Here is a 14,252-nt window from a genome sequence, read left to right on the forward strand (position 1 = left end):
ATCTCATCGAGAACTACCGTTGGAATTGCATTTTCCAAACTGTAGGTTCACAATCTTCTTTACTTTTGTTTATTCGGAAGAGGAGCCAACTTATTATTGTAAATTAAATTAAATACTCTGACTTACTGTATTACAGTATGAATGATTTATTTAGCTTTTACGCTACAAAAAATTATTTACGTATAACTCTATAAATATTGTTTTATAAGAAAATAGAATATTTTACTTACTATTTCTTTTATTTTCTTATTATATCCAAATAATCGCAATTTCGTTTTAAATGAAGATTTTAGACTTTAAAACTCATTTTTGATTATGAATTATGTGTTTTATACTTACTACATTTTTAACGAATTTCGAGATTTTTGAAAAAAAATGACCAAAATGCCATTGTGAGGAAAAATTTATTTATTTTATTGTTTTGAATTGAAAATAGTTTATAATCTCTCAAAACATGATTTTAGTAACTAATACTCACAGGGGAAGCAAGAAAAACTGATGTTAAGCCTTGCGAGATTTCAATTGACATTTCGGGTAATGAATAACTATCGAGACGTCGCGACGGTTGTCACGGGTTAGATGAGAGTTCTGGGTCGTGACATATTTGGGTAATTATAGAGTTCGAGTATTCCATTTACTAATCAAGTTCAAATTCGAATATCTCAAAATTAACGGATACCCTACTTGTTGACATCCCTAAGCAAAAGAAAAAAAAACAATCCTTTGACAATAATTATTTTCACTTTCATCTAATTTCTTAAAATGTATTGTTCATTTTTTTAATTCTTCTAAGCTTCCACATCCCCCCCTTGTGTTTTTGTCAATAAAGTAATAAAATTTTTAAATATAAAAGTTTTATTTTTTTTAATAAAATTTAACTGAAAGTTTAACACTGTTAGTCCTTGTGAAATAGAAATAAAATTCAAGATTTTATTTGAAAAAATAATCTTCAAAATGTTATGTGAAAAAAATATTATACCGCAAAAAGTCTATGAAATTTATCATACTATTTACTACATATGTCGGTCCAAAGTATGGACACGGAGAAATTGACAGAAACATCCCGGAACCAGAAAAAATAAAAATCTGAAGACAGGCCCAAAGGAAAAACGAAAAAGAATAAAAAGAAGTGAATGGCATTATTGCCATTTGGTTGCCAATGCAAGACTTTGTCCTGATTTAACAGTAACACTGGTTTGAGTTTCAGTACATAGAACAATCATCTAAAACCAGTAAACGTTTCTTGTTCACGTACATGTATGACGACACACAAAAGTTTACAGAACTCCACTTAACTAGACACATCTGGAAATCCCACAAGCTGATGGCTTCTGAAACCAGCAAACTTCTATCATTGTCCAAAAAATAATACAGTTCATGCACATTGCTGGGACATCAATAGCAAGAATACCAGTAGGGTCAGCCAAAAGCAATCTGAAATACAATTCCATATGAAGTCAAGTCAAGAAACTGGAATTTACCAGGAGCAATATCTGACTCCTTTCATGACTGATCTTCATCTGACCTTGATCGCGTCAGACGCCTACGTCTCCTTGGGTTTGGAGATGGATCTTCACCTACATCGCTTAATATGCGCAGGTCATCATCATCATCATCTTGCAAACCCAACAGATTCTCACCCCAAAGGAACCGGCGCTCTGATAAAGCTCCTGCTGGGCGTCGATGCCTAGACCAAACCCTGGACCTTGCTCTTGGTTCACCAACACTGTCAATCGAACCAATCATCTGAAACAAAAAGAAAGTAGTCCACCATGGTGCACTCTCTTCACCTGTGCCATTATCCCTATCGGCTGCCAACCTATCGCCATTCTCAATAGCATAGTCTCCAACCACAATAGCACCTGGCATGGCAGATCGAATAGCACTTACAATGTCACCATATTCCCTTTGGTGCTCAAGGCGGCGCCAGTCTCGTTCTCTTGATGGGTCAATATCTGAAGGTCGCGTTGTTGGGTGAACTCTCCTGGCATGCCGGCGCAATTCCTGGTAATTTCCATTGTAGGCGCAAGATTCCCTAGAACAAGATCTCTTCTTCAAATTTAGATACATTCTGGCCTCTTCCACAACCTCCCAGCCATGTATGTCCCCTCGACAGAGAGGGCATTTCAAACTAGATTTAGACTCTGATGTATTCTCTGCATCTAACTCTTCAGATTCAGCTCTTCCCTGAGATGAATCAGAGTCCCCTATTTCTATAATGCCTTCTCGTTGTGAATCAAGATGCCTATTTGGCTCTTGGATATTACCTTCTGATCTTCCTGGAGTGCTATTGGTTTCATTCAGATTTCGACTTCTGTTACCTTCAATAAAATCAGTTCTTAAAGCCAAGTTCATATCAGAAGTACTAGAATTCTGACGGTTTTGGGGTATGGGATGAGGTAACATTGGACTCTTACTAGAATAAGCCCTTAATTTTTTAAATCGATCTAGGCAATTTGAATGCCTGTAACTTGTATCACAAATGTAAGATCTGCAACCCTTCTCGTGTGAGCTGCACAGGAGGAGAACAGCATTATGCGGATGGTCCATGCAGATTGGACATGAGACTTCATCCAGTTCTTTGTGGAGAGCCCGGATATCCGAATCAGTAATTATTCTCCGTTTCACACCAGCCATCTGGCACATGCTGTGTAAAGTTACTCAGCATATTGAACTCATCAGGTAACAGGAAAAATAGTCCATTAAGCAAAGGATAAACTACATAATAAACATTATAAACCACTAGCACTATGTACGGAACATTCCCAAAAGTCTCAATACCTAAGTGATTATTTGCTAATAAAATGGGACAGATAAAATGGCAACATGTCACAGAATCAAGAAGAAGCAACCAACCAAATACACTCAAGCTTCCAAAAAGAAAGAAAAACAAGCAAAAATCCAGGAAAACCCTATCATCTTATTGTCCCACAAACCCCAGTTTCTTTCTTTCTTGGAAAGGCAAGGTGCAGGAGGAGAAAGGAATAAGAGGTCTCTAACTTCCTTGACTGCTCTTTTCTCATCCTCACTTCTTCTGAAATCTGGCATTCACATTAATCAATGACCAAACTAAGTTTAAGGCAAAACTAATGTTTCATTTCAAAAGCCTGCAATTGACAGCCCTTCTAGGGATCAACCACCAACACCAGTTATATAGAATTAAAAAGAAGTCCTCCAGTAAGATTTAACTTAGGCCATCAGCATAAGGCAGTTAATGTTAAGTGCATTCCATAAGAATAAATGAGCAGCATAATGGAAGAATCAACCACAAATTATATATGGCAAATTGTTAAGATTGTCAAATTCAATGTCTCTCCGGAAAATTTATCTTACCTAACGCCACTAATTGGACGAAATGCTAATTTGCAAATTGAAGTGAGGAAGGATGACAGTAACGTGGTAACACAATGACATTTTATACTACAGTACCAGTAAGCTCATGTGCAATTGCATTCCTGAAGTTCATTTCAGTTTAATTCATGTCATTTTATTAAAATAAATTCTCTTCACAATATGCAAATACCTGTATGGCTATACAAATGGGAAAAGGAAGCAAACAACAGTAAAGTTGGTAAGTTAAGAATTGAGACCACTAATTAAGAAAGAACTGATCGTCCAGGCAAAACAAATTTGAACATTTCATGTTCAGCCTTCTCCTTCATGAACCCTCTTCCATGACTAGAGAAAGAAATGAAGATGGCACTGTGGAATCATGTTGACAGTGAATAGAGTGGGAAAGCAAACCTATCTACATTTCAAAAAGGTCCCCGTAACATGATGTCAACAATCATTTAAGGGATGAACTTCTGTTTTTCTTGGATTAAATTTAGAAATTCATTGATAGACCCAGTCATTGGCCATCCAAAAAACAGTATTATCATAAGCAACACTTATTCATCAACCATTATCCAGATCACACTTTTGAAACTAGTGTCATGAAGGAGTAAGTCACAGACCTACTATCCATCTAGACAAAGACAATGAGCAAAAAGTAAGCCCAAAGTGTTTTCTACAGCACACAAACACTACTCAGCCTAGTATGAATGGGAACCTACTAAAAATAATTCAAACAAAGTTTGCTAAATGTTTCCTTCATTTTCAAGTCAAAATCTAAGAGAACTAACCACTTTCAATGCATACGTTTCAACATAGTCCCTTAGGAATAATCCTGTCATGTTCCAACTAGAAAGTACCTCTCAACTTCGTCACAATCGAACATATAAACATAAAAGTAAATGGTAGATAGAAAAAACCATAGATGTCTGCATATAGATTATAAACAACAGCAATGTAGAAGAGGGGAAAATACGCCAGTCAGTTAAATGAGAGACATGCCAAGCACTATTGACATTTTTGAAACATAAAGAAAGTAGTACATTTTTTAACTGAACATAAACTTACCACGAGGCTCAACTTTAAATATATTTCCTACTGCAGCCTTCTGTGCCTCTATGTGTTACCAACTGAAAACTATAGAATCCTTACTTGTTAACTTTTACAAAGAAAATCACTCAACAAAGCCTGATTCAAAGCTCCAAAGCACTAATCTATGTAATGTAATACAAGTCCTAAAAATCTTGAAGAAGCAGAACCAATGAATCAGTAACTAAAGAATTTAGTCTTGAACCACGCTGCGATCAAACCTGCAGTCAGACCACCAAAACCAGAAGAGATTGTCAAATTCAATATATCTCAATCTAAAATTTCTATCAACTATCAATAGATAGGGAAAAAAATGCATAGAAACTATTTAGGTAGTTCGCATTGAGGTGAATATCGTAAAGGTTTTTTGAACAATAACAACTACTTTCTCAAAAAAGGTTTATGCTCAATGAGATCTAATAACTAGTCCCCAGTTACTTGGAGATAACCACATAAGAATGCAATTTTATTTAACACCCATCAGTTCAAGCAACCAAAATATTTTACTTCATGCATAATTGCTTCCATAAACACCATCCTTAAAAATCACTACAACTTTTTTGAAGCTGAATTTTCAATTAAAATATCCATTGAGTTTCTACGGTGATATTTACGAATACCTTTCAAATTTTCATTAAATCATACACACATTTTTGTACCTAATTGTGCTCAGCTACCATTTTCAATCTCACCAGAGCTATACAGAAATTAATTAATTAATTATTTATTTATTTTAAAAAAAATGACCTGCTGCTCATAATAATAATAATAATAATACTAATAAGGAAGAAATATACAACTTCCTTCCCAAAAAAGGGTAAAAAAGGTTGTATGGAACCCTAACTCAAAATCGAAGTCACAAAAATCCCACACATCATCCTATCAAAAATACCAATCCTTTCGCACCAATTCACCCTAACACACCCCCCCCAGAAAGATTCCTCCTCTATCAGGGTAGGCAACCCAATCATTATCAATATAAAAATTACAATACAAAAATCAAAAGCACCCCATAACACATATCCACCAATCAATCCAAGAAAAGCAAAAATCATCAGAAACATAATTCAAAATTCAACAATGAAATATACGAAATTAGATAAGGTGGGGATTTACAAAGGGGAAATTCGGAATTTGGGAACTGAAAATTATCCGATCTCTAAAAGGGAAGTTGAGATTGCGTGGAAGGCTAGAAGCACCGTAGAAAATGTGACTACTAATAATTGAATTGAATAAATAAATTTAACAATAACCCCCCTCCCCCTTTTAAAAGTTTTCTTTTTTGTTTTTTTTTTTTCACATTTACTTACTATTCTAATTTAGTTAATTAATTATTCATTTATTTATATAGGTGAAAGGAAAGAGAAGATGAAGTGATAATGGAGGTTGGAAAACGAGGAAGAGAGGGGTGGAGGGCATTCGTCGGATGCAACCATCTCCTTTTTTGTTGATGGGATGCGGCTCTTACACGTGTATTTATGTGGTTATTTTTGATAATTCGTGTTTTTAAATATTTTAATTATATTATATAAATATAAGTTTTTAATAATTATATAAATAAATATAAATACATATAATTAATTAATTATATTAAGATCTTAAATATATATATAAATTTATAATTTAATATAAAAAGAAGCTTAAAGGACCTTTCAAGTTGTGACACGTGACTGTTTCAATAAAAGCAAATATGCCACGTCAAACGCATGGCAGGCCAATAGTCTACCCAGAGTGGGAGTCACATGATTTGTCGTGTGGGTTAATCAAGGAAGGCATTTCAATGTCTTCTGTCGTTAGTGGGCGTTTGACCAATGGGCCGCTTTAATTGTTTTCTTTTTAGGTCGTCTAGATGTTGTTTGGTCATTGCTTGGGTCATTTGCATGAGCAGCGTGGAGGGTTGACTTGGAGTCCGCCGGTGTTGTCCTCTCCACATGAATCCCCTATTGGTTTTGTTCCTCAGGTTGGCTTGGGTCTAACTAATGATTTTCCATCGTTTCATTTTCCCTCTTTGCTTTGTCTGACGATGTTTTTAAGCTTGCCCTTGGGTCGACTGTTGAAAGTGGAGGGGGTGATGAATTTTTAATATTTCTTTGTGGATTTTCGTTAAAAGGTTTCCATTTTTAGGATTTAGGGTTGCTTTATGATTTTGGGGATTTGACACTAGCCCATGAATTTCGTATGGCAAGTTTACGTGTTTGGTCTCAAATGGATGATGTCTCTGGCTATTTGGCCCTGTCATATCTCTTACTGTTCTTGACTTGCTACTGTCTGACCTTTCTAGATTATCGATTTCTCACTTTTTTTTTTTTTTTTGCATTCTCAAACTTATTTCATTTGGGTTCTTACTATTTATGTGTTTTTGTACTGCGTTTCTTTTCTTAACTTCACTTCGGCTCTTAGAGGTTCTCAGATTCAAGTATTCAGTTGACAATTGTCTCTCAAGGGTCTTCTTGCTTTTTGTTTACTATCTGAAATTAATTGTTTTCTATTTCCTCTTTTGTTTTTTTTTTTTGAAACGATTGTTTACGATTATTTTTTTTTTCAGTTTCCAGCATAACTTGATGAATCGATTATGTGCTTTCATATTTTTCTAAGATTTTCGCAGATCATTTATGCTTTATCTTTTTAAACATGTTAAATGGTTTGTTTAAAATACTTACTGTTGGTACGAAATAGAATGTACGGATATTTAGACTTTCGATGCTAAGCTTAATAGAGTGAACATTGAAAATATTCTTTGATGAAGGTAGTTGTTATTAATAAAAGCATCATTTTTTATTTTTTTGATTCTAAATATGCTGAACAATATTCTTGACTGTATATTTATTTTGTCTTCGACATGGTGATTTGTTGAAAATACAATATGTATATGTGCAAAGCATTTAACTTGAAACTCATTATATATAAAATGACTATACTGTTTGATGAAGTACTCTCATGGTTTGTTTTTCGTTAAAGCATCATAGTTGTCGGTTTACATTTTTTTCTGTGTTCATCATCATTTTGATTATTGTATTTGATGTTTTTAGATGTGCAGTGCTGGTTGGTCTTTTTTTTTTATTTTTTGATTGGTTGTCTCAATTAATTTCTTGATATCTCTTTTTTCCACAGGGTTTCTATCTTGCCATCTCAGTTGTGCGAAATATTGTAAGTAAATAAGTTTTTTAAATTTAGTTTAGCATCATTTGTTTCATTTTTTGCTGTAATGTTTTAAAATGATTAGATATTATGCTTTTTTCCTCTTTGTTGACCAAAGGTAATAGTTTGGGTTGTCATTAATGGTCCAATTTTGGTCAGAAATGAATCTTTTTATTCGTTAAGGAAAGGATTGGTCATCAAAAAAGATTGATGAGTTGTGTATGATCTTTTCTTCCTTTAGCGATGGGAATGATATTTTCTCTAGCCAAAATTTGGACCATCTCATAATAGCACAACCAGTGTTGATGTAAGTAAAAGATATCAAATATTTCTATGTTTGCTTTTCTTTATCGAATGAAACATAATTCGTTGCATTGCACAAGGTGTAGCTGGAAACTGTAATGTGTTTTGATTTGATAAAATTTTGAATTACAGCCTTTTATTTCCTGCTATGTAGTCTTTATTTATTGATGGTTTTTTTTTAAATTGAGTGTCTACAGTATTGCTTGGTCAGGTTATTATAACTTTGATGCAATATTTTTCTATTATCTTACTGTTTATGCTTGGTTTTTGTTCTATCTGTAGTTTCCCCTTACATTTTACTCATGCACAAGTTAAATATACATAAACAACATAGACAAAGGAGGTTAAAAATATTAAGAGCAAAAAAATTATCCAGATTGAGTAAAAATTATAATACACAATATCACAATCGAATGAATATCCTATTTGCTCAAAACTTCCTATTAGCTCATCATTTCCACCCATGGGGTTCTGCATTCAATGTTATTCATGTTCCTATTAGAGGACATGTGATAATTCATTCGATTGTTAATGTTTATGGTGAACTGGAAATAACATTGGTTGAACCTATTATTCATTTTTCTGGTGTTGGTTTCCCAAACATTGGTTTCCACATAGTGCCCACTAATATTCCGAGTTTCCCAATAACTAGTTGGCCTAATTATCTTGTAGGGGACATTAGGTTGTTGAGTGATAGTTTTTATTCAAATCATCAGTTTAGTCATTATCAAGTTTCACAAGGTTGCTTGAGTGACTCTTTTCATGGTAGTAGCCTCGATAAACTTTTCCTCTAACACATTAAAAATATTATTATCCTATGATAAATAAATAATATTTTGAAAGTGTGTAATAAGATCACAACAAATAGTTAATTCAATTTTTTGTGCACAAATTTATGAAGGTCACATGCAAGATGTTCCTTGCCAATGTGAAAACTATACCCTTGAAAATAATCTTCTAGTGGAGGAAAATATCTCAATGCTCGAATGTAAGTTTAGACGCATTGTCAAATCAATATTTCATATCATTCTAGTCTCTTTTGTAAATGTGATCATTAACACATGTTTATTTTTGTTCATCATGCATATAATAGGAAATCAGATGACCATTTAGTCCTTCGGAAGCCCTAATTATATATATCTTTTTTTCATCGCTTACATGTGGTATGAAGAAAGGTCAAATGTATCAAGAGAAAATAGGAATCCTACTTTTAGTCTTTGTTGTCAATAAAGTATAGTTCGAATACCAGATTTTAGAGAAACACCCCCTTCCTAGACACCTTACTTACTGATGGTACAAATGCTAGATGTCAAAAGTTTAGACAAAACATAAGAATGTATAACATGATGTTTCAATTCACTTCATTAAGAACTCAAATTGATAAGTTAATCAACAATAGGGAGGTCCTGACATATTCAAGATCAACAATCAAATACATCATAAGATAGGTTCTTTCATACCCATATTTAGAAACAAACCAAAATTCACTCAACTTTACATTTATGATATTGAAAATGAAATCTAAAATAGGTTAGCAAAGTACAACAATGATCTTGACAGATCAATTGTTGAAGGTCTGATAAAAATGCTTGATGATAATAATCAAATTCTGAAAATCTTTAAAATGGCTAAGGATAGGTTAAGAACTATAAACTTTGCACCCCTTCGACTTAAACTTATAGCATCCAGAGATTAGTCACACCTAAATTATAAAATGCCAACTACAACTAAAATAGCTGGTCTAATAATAGGTGATTTAGGAGAATATGATGGCCATAAAGATATTATAGTTGATCATGTCACTGAAGGTTTAAACCGAATTAGTGAACTGCACCTTTCATTCATGACCATGCAATATCCTCTTCTTTTCTCATATGGAGAATATGGTTATACACCTAATATAAGCTACGTTCATGCACTCGTTAGGAGAAAACCAAAACGAAAAAATGTAACAATGTGAAAATATATTATGCATACATAATTCAACAACGATCAACTTTTAAAAGTACATTGTTAAGGGTTTCAACAATTTATAGTTGATGCATATGCTATTATTGAAGAAGAAATATTATTATTTATAAGAAACAATAAAAAAAATTAAGAGCTAAATTATATTAAGGTTTAAAAGATGCTTTTGCAAAAGGAGATAATAATGCAAGCAATGTATGAAAATGCATAATGCTACCTTCAAGTTTTATTGGAAATCCTAGATACTTATTACAAAACTATCAAGATTCCATGGCAATTTGTAGATGTTGCAGTTGTCTTGATATAACATCTAGAGTTTTCAAGATTAGATTTCGTCATCTAATGGATGAATTGATGAAGAACAAACACTTTGGTGTTGCCATAGCTGGTATGTCAAACCCTGCTTTGTAAAATAATTATAATGTCATTCACATGCTCGATAGAATGTTTGTATATTTAGGAAGTTCGAGAAATCGTTAAAAGATGATATTACCCCTAATAATATCATTAAGTCGATCAAGCCTCGAACTAGTTCAAATAGGAATTTTAAGATGAAATTAAGAGTTTCACAGTTCAGAGATGACTCAAAATGGTAATTAGGAGTTCGAGGATCAATTCGGAGTCAAACCGGAATTTTCACTATCTAGGGACAAAATTGTAATTTTTCCACCCGCGGACAAAATTTGAGATTTGAAGAGAATTTAAATCACATTTGACAAATTGGAGAATGGTATGAGTATAAGGGATGAAAAATATGTCTATGGGTAATTTTTCAGTTTTTGAGATAAAAATGTAATTTTTCACTTTACAGGGGTAAAAGTGTAATTTTTAAAAATTTACTTCACCAAAATTTTGGAAAAGTCTAAAAATTTCATGGAAGACATGGATAAGTGAAGAGGATTGAGTGGTAGAAAAAGAAAGTCAAAAAGATGGCTAGAAAAAAATAAAATAATAAAATATTCAAAAGGTAAATAAAATAATAATATTTTATTAAGCCTATTAAAAGGCTTGAAAATTCCAGAATTCTTCATTGGGAGGGTCAGCCAAAACCAGCAGGAGAGAGAGAGAAATAAGAACAAACCCTAGAGTGAGAAAATTCAAAGAAAAAGTGTGATTTTTAAAGGAATCAAGTGTTTAAAAATATGATTTTTCAAGCTTAGCTTAAGATTTATCATTTCCATGCATTTTTCATCATTTTTCATGGTTGAATCATGTGATTTGAGGATGAATTCAATTCTGAAAAAATGGGTTAGGAGAGAGAAACTTGTTAGATTAATTTGATTCTAAGTTATGTTAGTGTTTTAAGTTAGTTTAACATATTTAGGAACAAAACAATAAGAAAAGAATTTATTTTCCTCCATTATTATTATTGGCTGAATTTTTTAGGGGAATATTGGCTGTTGATCTTGATGTTTATTTGAGGAATTATGATGAATAATGATAAATTATGAGCTTAGAAAAATAATGAAAATTTTCATAGTAAAAATATGAATTTTTACCCACTAGGGGTATTTTCGTAATTTACTATCGAGACTAATAATTTGTACCACATTGAGGAAAATTTGGGTGCAATTGAGGTATAGAAACTGAAAAAAATTAATTTGAGATTAAATTGGACGCGTTAGTAATTTAATCGGGTAATAGGCCCAATTAGGTCAGCACCGCATTTAAGCGATAGTCGGATAAGTTGCATGTCATATCATGCATATATACCGAGCCCAAATTGATTTTATAATGGTCAAACGTTGATGTGGTGAATTATGTATTTTACATTGTGGATAGGTAGTGAGCAAATTACACTGGTAAAAGTACAGAAATTATCTTGAAGACTGGGATTAGGAGTACATCGACTCCTAGAACTGTGAGTGGACAATTTATCGTCTTAAATATCTAGAGTAATTATACTTGTTTGATGTTTTTATTGAATGGTGAGCTTAAATTATAAAATATTATGTTTTCCAATTAAAATATTTTTTTATAAAAATGAAATTTATACTGGTTTTCAAATCAAATATTGTTTTGAGAAAATTGAGTATATGAAGACTGTGTTGAAATTTATGATTTTATATGTTATTGAAATTGGGGCTTATGACACTATGGTAGCATGATGGCTAAATTTTTGGGGTTGGCATGAAATATATGAATAGTTTTGGATTAGTCTCGGTAGATTGGATTACATTTTATTCGTCATGTTATGTTACTAGAATTTTTATGTGTCTGGTGGTATATTAAACGGTCACTGCAGTGGTGAGGGTTTCCGTGGACTACCTATGAGAGGGGTACGGTAACCCAATTATATAGTTACTTCCGGGATGAGATATTAGGTGAAGTATCTCCTGAGGTATGATTTGAGTGCACCTCACGTTCGAGCCACCACGTGAGAGTGAGACTCAGCCAATGCCAATGAACGATTGTATCAAATGTGAAAACATGTTTATGGGTATGGGTCATTGAACAGCCTTGGCGGTCTCAGTGGGATACCTTGACGAAGGTACCCGCGAGAATGATATTGGCAGGGGCCAAGTTTAAAAAAATTCATAAGCCTGGAAATTTTGATGAAAAGAAATTGTTTGGAATAGATTGAAACGAATTTTGTATTATGAACATTATTGAGATATAACATTTTTATATTGTCTTCATTTACTCGGCTTTAGATGCTTTTGATGGTAATTGTTTACTCACTGAGATTATGAACCCTTCTTCCTATCCATTTTTCAAGCTCAGAACAGTTTGTTGATAGTTGATTAAGACGAGAATTAATCTCGGAGTTGCATCATAGGAAGTAAAGGTTCGTAGCTCTACACCTTCTTGGTTAGTTGGGGGTCCACATGTCACTGTAAACGAAATTTCATATTTTAATTATCTTTATTACTATATGAATAAATTTATTTTACTCTTACGCTACAAAGTTATTTTAGGAAAACTTTAAAAATATTGTGTTTTAAGAAAATAGAATATTTTATTTAATATTTTTATTATATTCAAATAGCTATAATTTTACTTTAAACGAATGTTTTAGACTTCAAAATTTAATTTCGAAATTCGAAAAAAAATGTAATATGTAAGTGAAAACACATATTTCATGATATAGCGAATAAAATGTAATCCAGTCTACCGAGACCAATCCAAAACTATTCATATATTTCATGCCAACCCCAAAAATTTAGCCATCATGCTACCATAGTGTCATAAGCCCCAATTTCAATAACATATAAAATCATAAATTTCAACACAGTCTCCATATACTCAATTTTTCCAAAACAATATTTGATTTCAAAACCAGTATAAATTTCATTTTTATAAAAAAATATTTTAATTGAAAAACATAATATTTTATAATTTAAGCTCACCATTCAATAAAAACATCAAATAAGTATAATTACTCTAGATATTTAAGACGATAAATTGTTCACTCACAGTTCTAGGAGTCGATGTACTCTTAATCCCAATCTTCAAGACAATTTCTGTACTTTTATCAGTGTAATTTGCTCACCACCTATTCACAGTGTACAATACATAATTCACCACATCAATGCTTGATCATTATAAAATCAATTCAGGCTCGGTATATATGCATGATATGACATGCAACTTATCCGACTACCGCTTAAATGCGGTGTTGACCTAATTCGGCCTATTACATGATTAAATTACTAACGCGTCCAATTTAATCTTAAATTAATTTTTTTCAGTTTTTATACCTCAATTGCACCCAAATTGACTTAATGTTCCTTAGTGTGGTGCAAATTATCAGTCTCGATAGTAAATTACGAAAATACCCCTAGTGGGTAAAAATTCGTATTTTTGCTCCGAAAATTCTCATTATTTTTCTAGGCTCATAATTTATCATTATTCATCATAATTTCTCAAATAAACATCAAGATCAGCAGTCAATATTTCCCTAGAAAATTCAGTCAATAATGGTAATGGAGGAAAATAAATTCTTTTCTTATTGTTTTGTTCTTAAATATGCTAAACTAACTTAAAACACTAACATAACTTAGAATCAAATTAATCTAACAAGTTTCTCTCTCCTAACCCATTTTTTCAGTATTGAATTCATCCTCAAATCACATGATTCAACCATGAAAAATGATGAAAAATGTATGGAAATGATAAATCTTAAGCTAAGCTTGAAAAATCATACCTTTAAACACTTGATTCCTTGAAAAATCACACTTTTTCTTTGAATTTTCTCACTCTAGGGTTTGTTCTTATTTTTCTCTCTCTCCTGCTGGTTTTGGCTGACCATCCCAATGAAGAATTCTGGAATTTTCAAACCTTTTAATAGGCTTAATAAAATATTATTATTTTATTTATCTTTTGAATATTTTATTATTTTATTTTTTTCTAGCCATCTTTTTGACTTTCTTTTTCTACCACTCAATCCTCTTCACTTATCCATGTCTTCCATGAAATTT

General features: G+C 32.4%; 1 protein-coding gene across 3 annotated transcripts; it reads right to left on the minus strand.

The window, feature by feature from the left end:
* Window positions 991-5,756, minus strand: LOC18612817. Of its 3 annotated transcripts, none has more exons than XM_018113901.1 (3): window positions 5,539-5,756; window positions 4,402-4,643; window positions 991-2,647 (listed from the first exon to the last, which is right to left on the minus strand). In XM_018113901.1, the coding sequence occupies exon 3, from the start codon at window positions 2,644-2,646 to the stop codon at window positions 1,504-1,506; it is 1,143 nt and encodes a 380-aa protein (XP_017969390.1). In that variant the 5' UTR covers window position 2,647; window positions 4,402-4,643; window positions 5,539-5,756; the 3' UTR covers window positions 991-1,503. The 3 variants fall into 3 exon arrangements, with proteins under 3 accessions (XP_017969390.1, XP_017969391.1, XP_017969389.1); XM_018113902.1 differs by having other exon boundaries at window positions 991-1,387; window positions 1,482-4,643; XM_018113900.1 differs by having other exon boundaries at window positions 991-4,643.

Source organism: Theobroma cacao, chromosome 1 (assembly GCF_000208745.1).
Source record: "Theobroma cacao cultivar B97-61/B2 chromosome 1, Criollo_cocoa_genome_V2, whole genome shotgun sequence".
Taxonomy (NCBI): domain Eukaryota; kingdom Viridiplantae; phylum Streptophyta; class Magnoliopsida; order Malvales; family Malvaceae; genus Theobroma; species Theobroma cacao.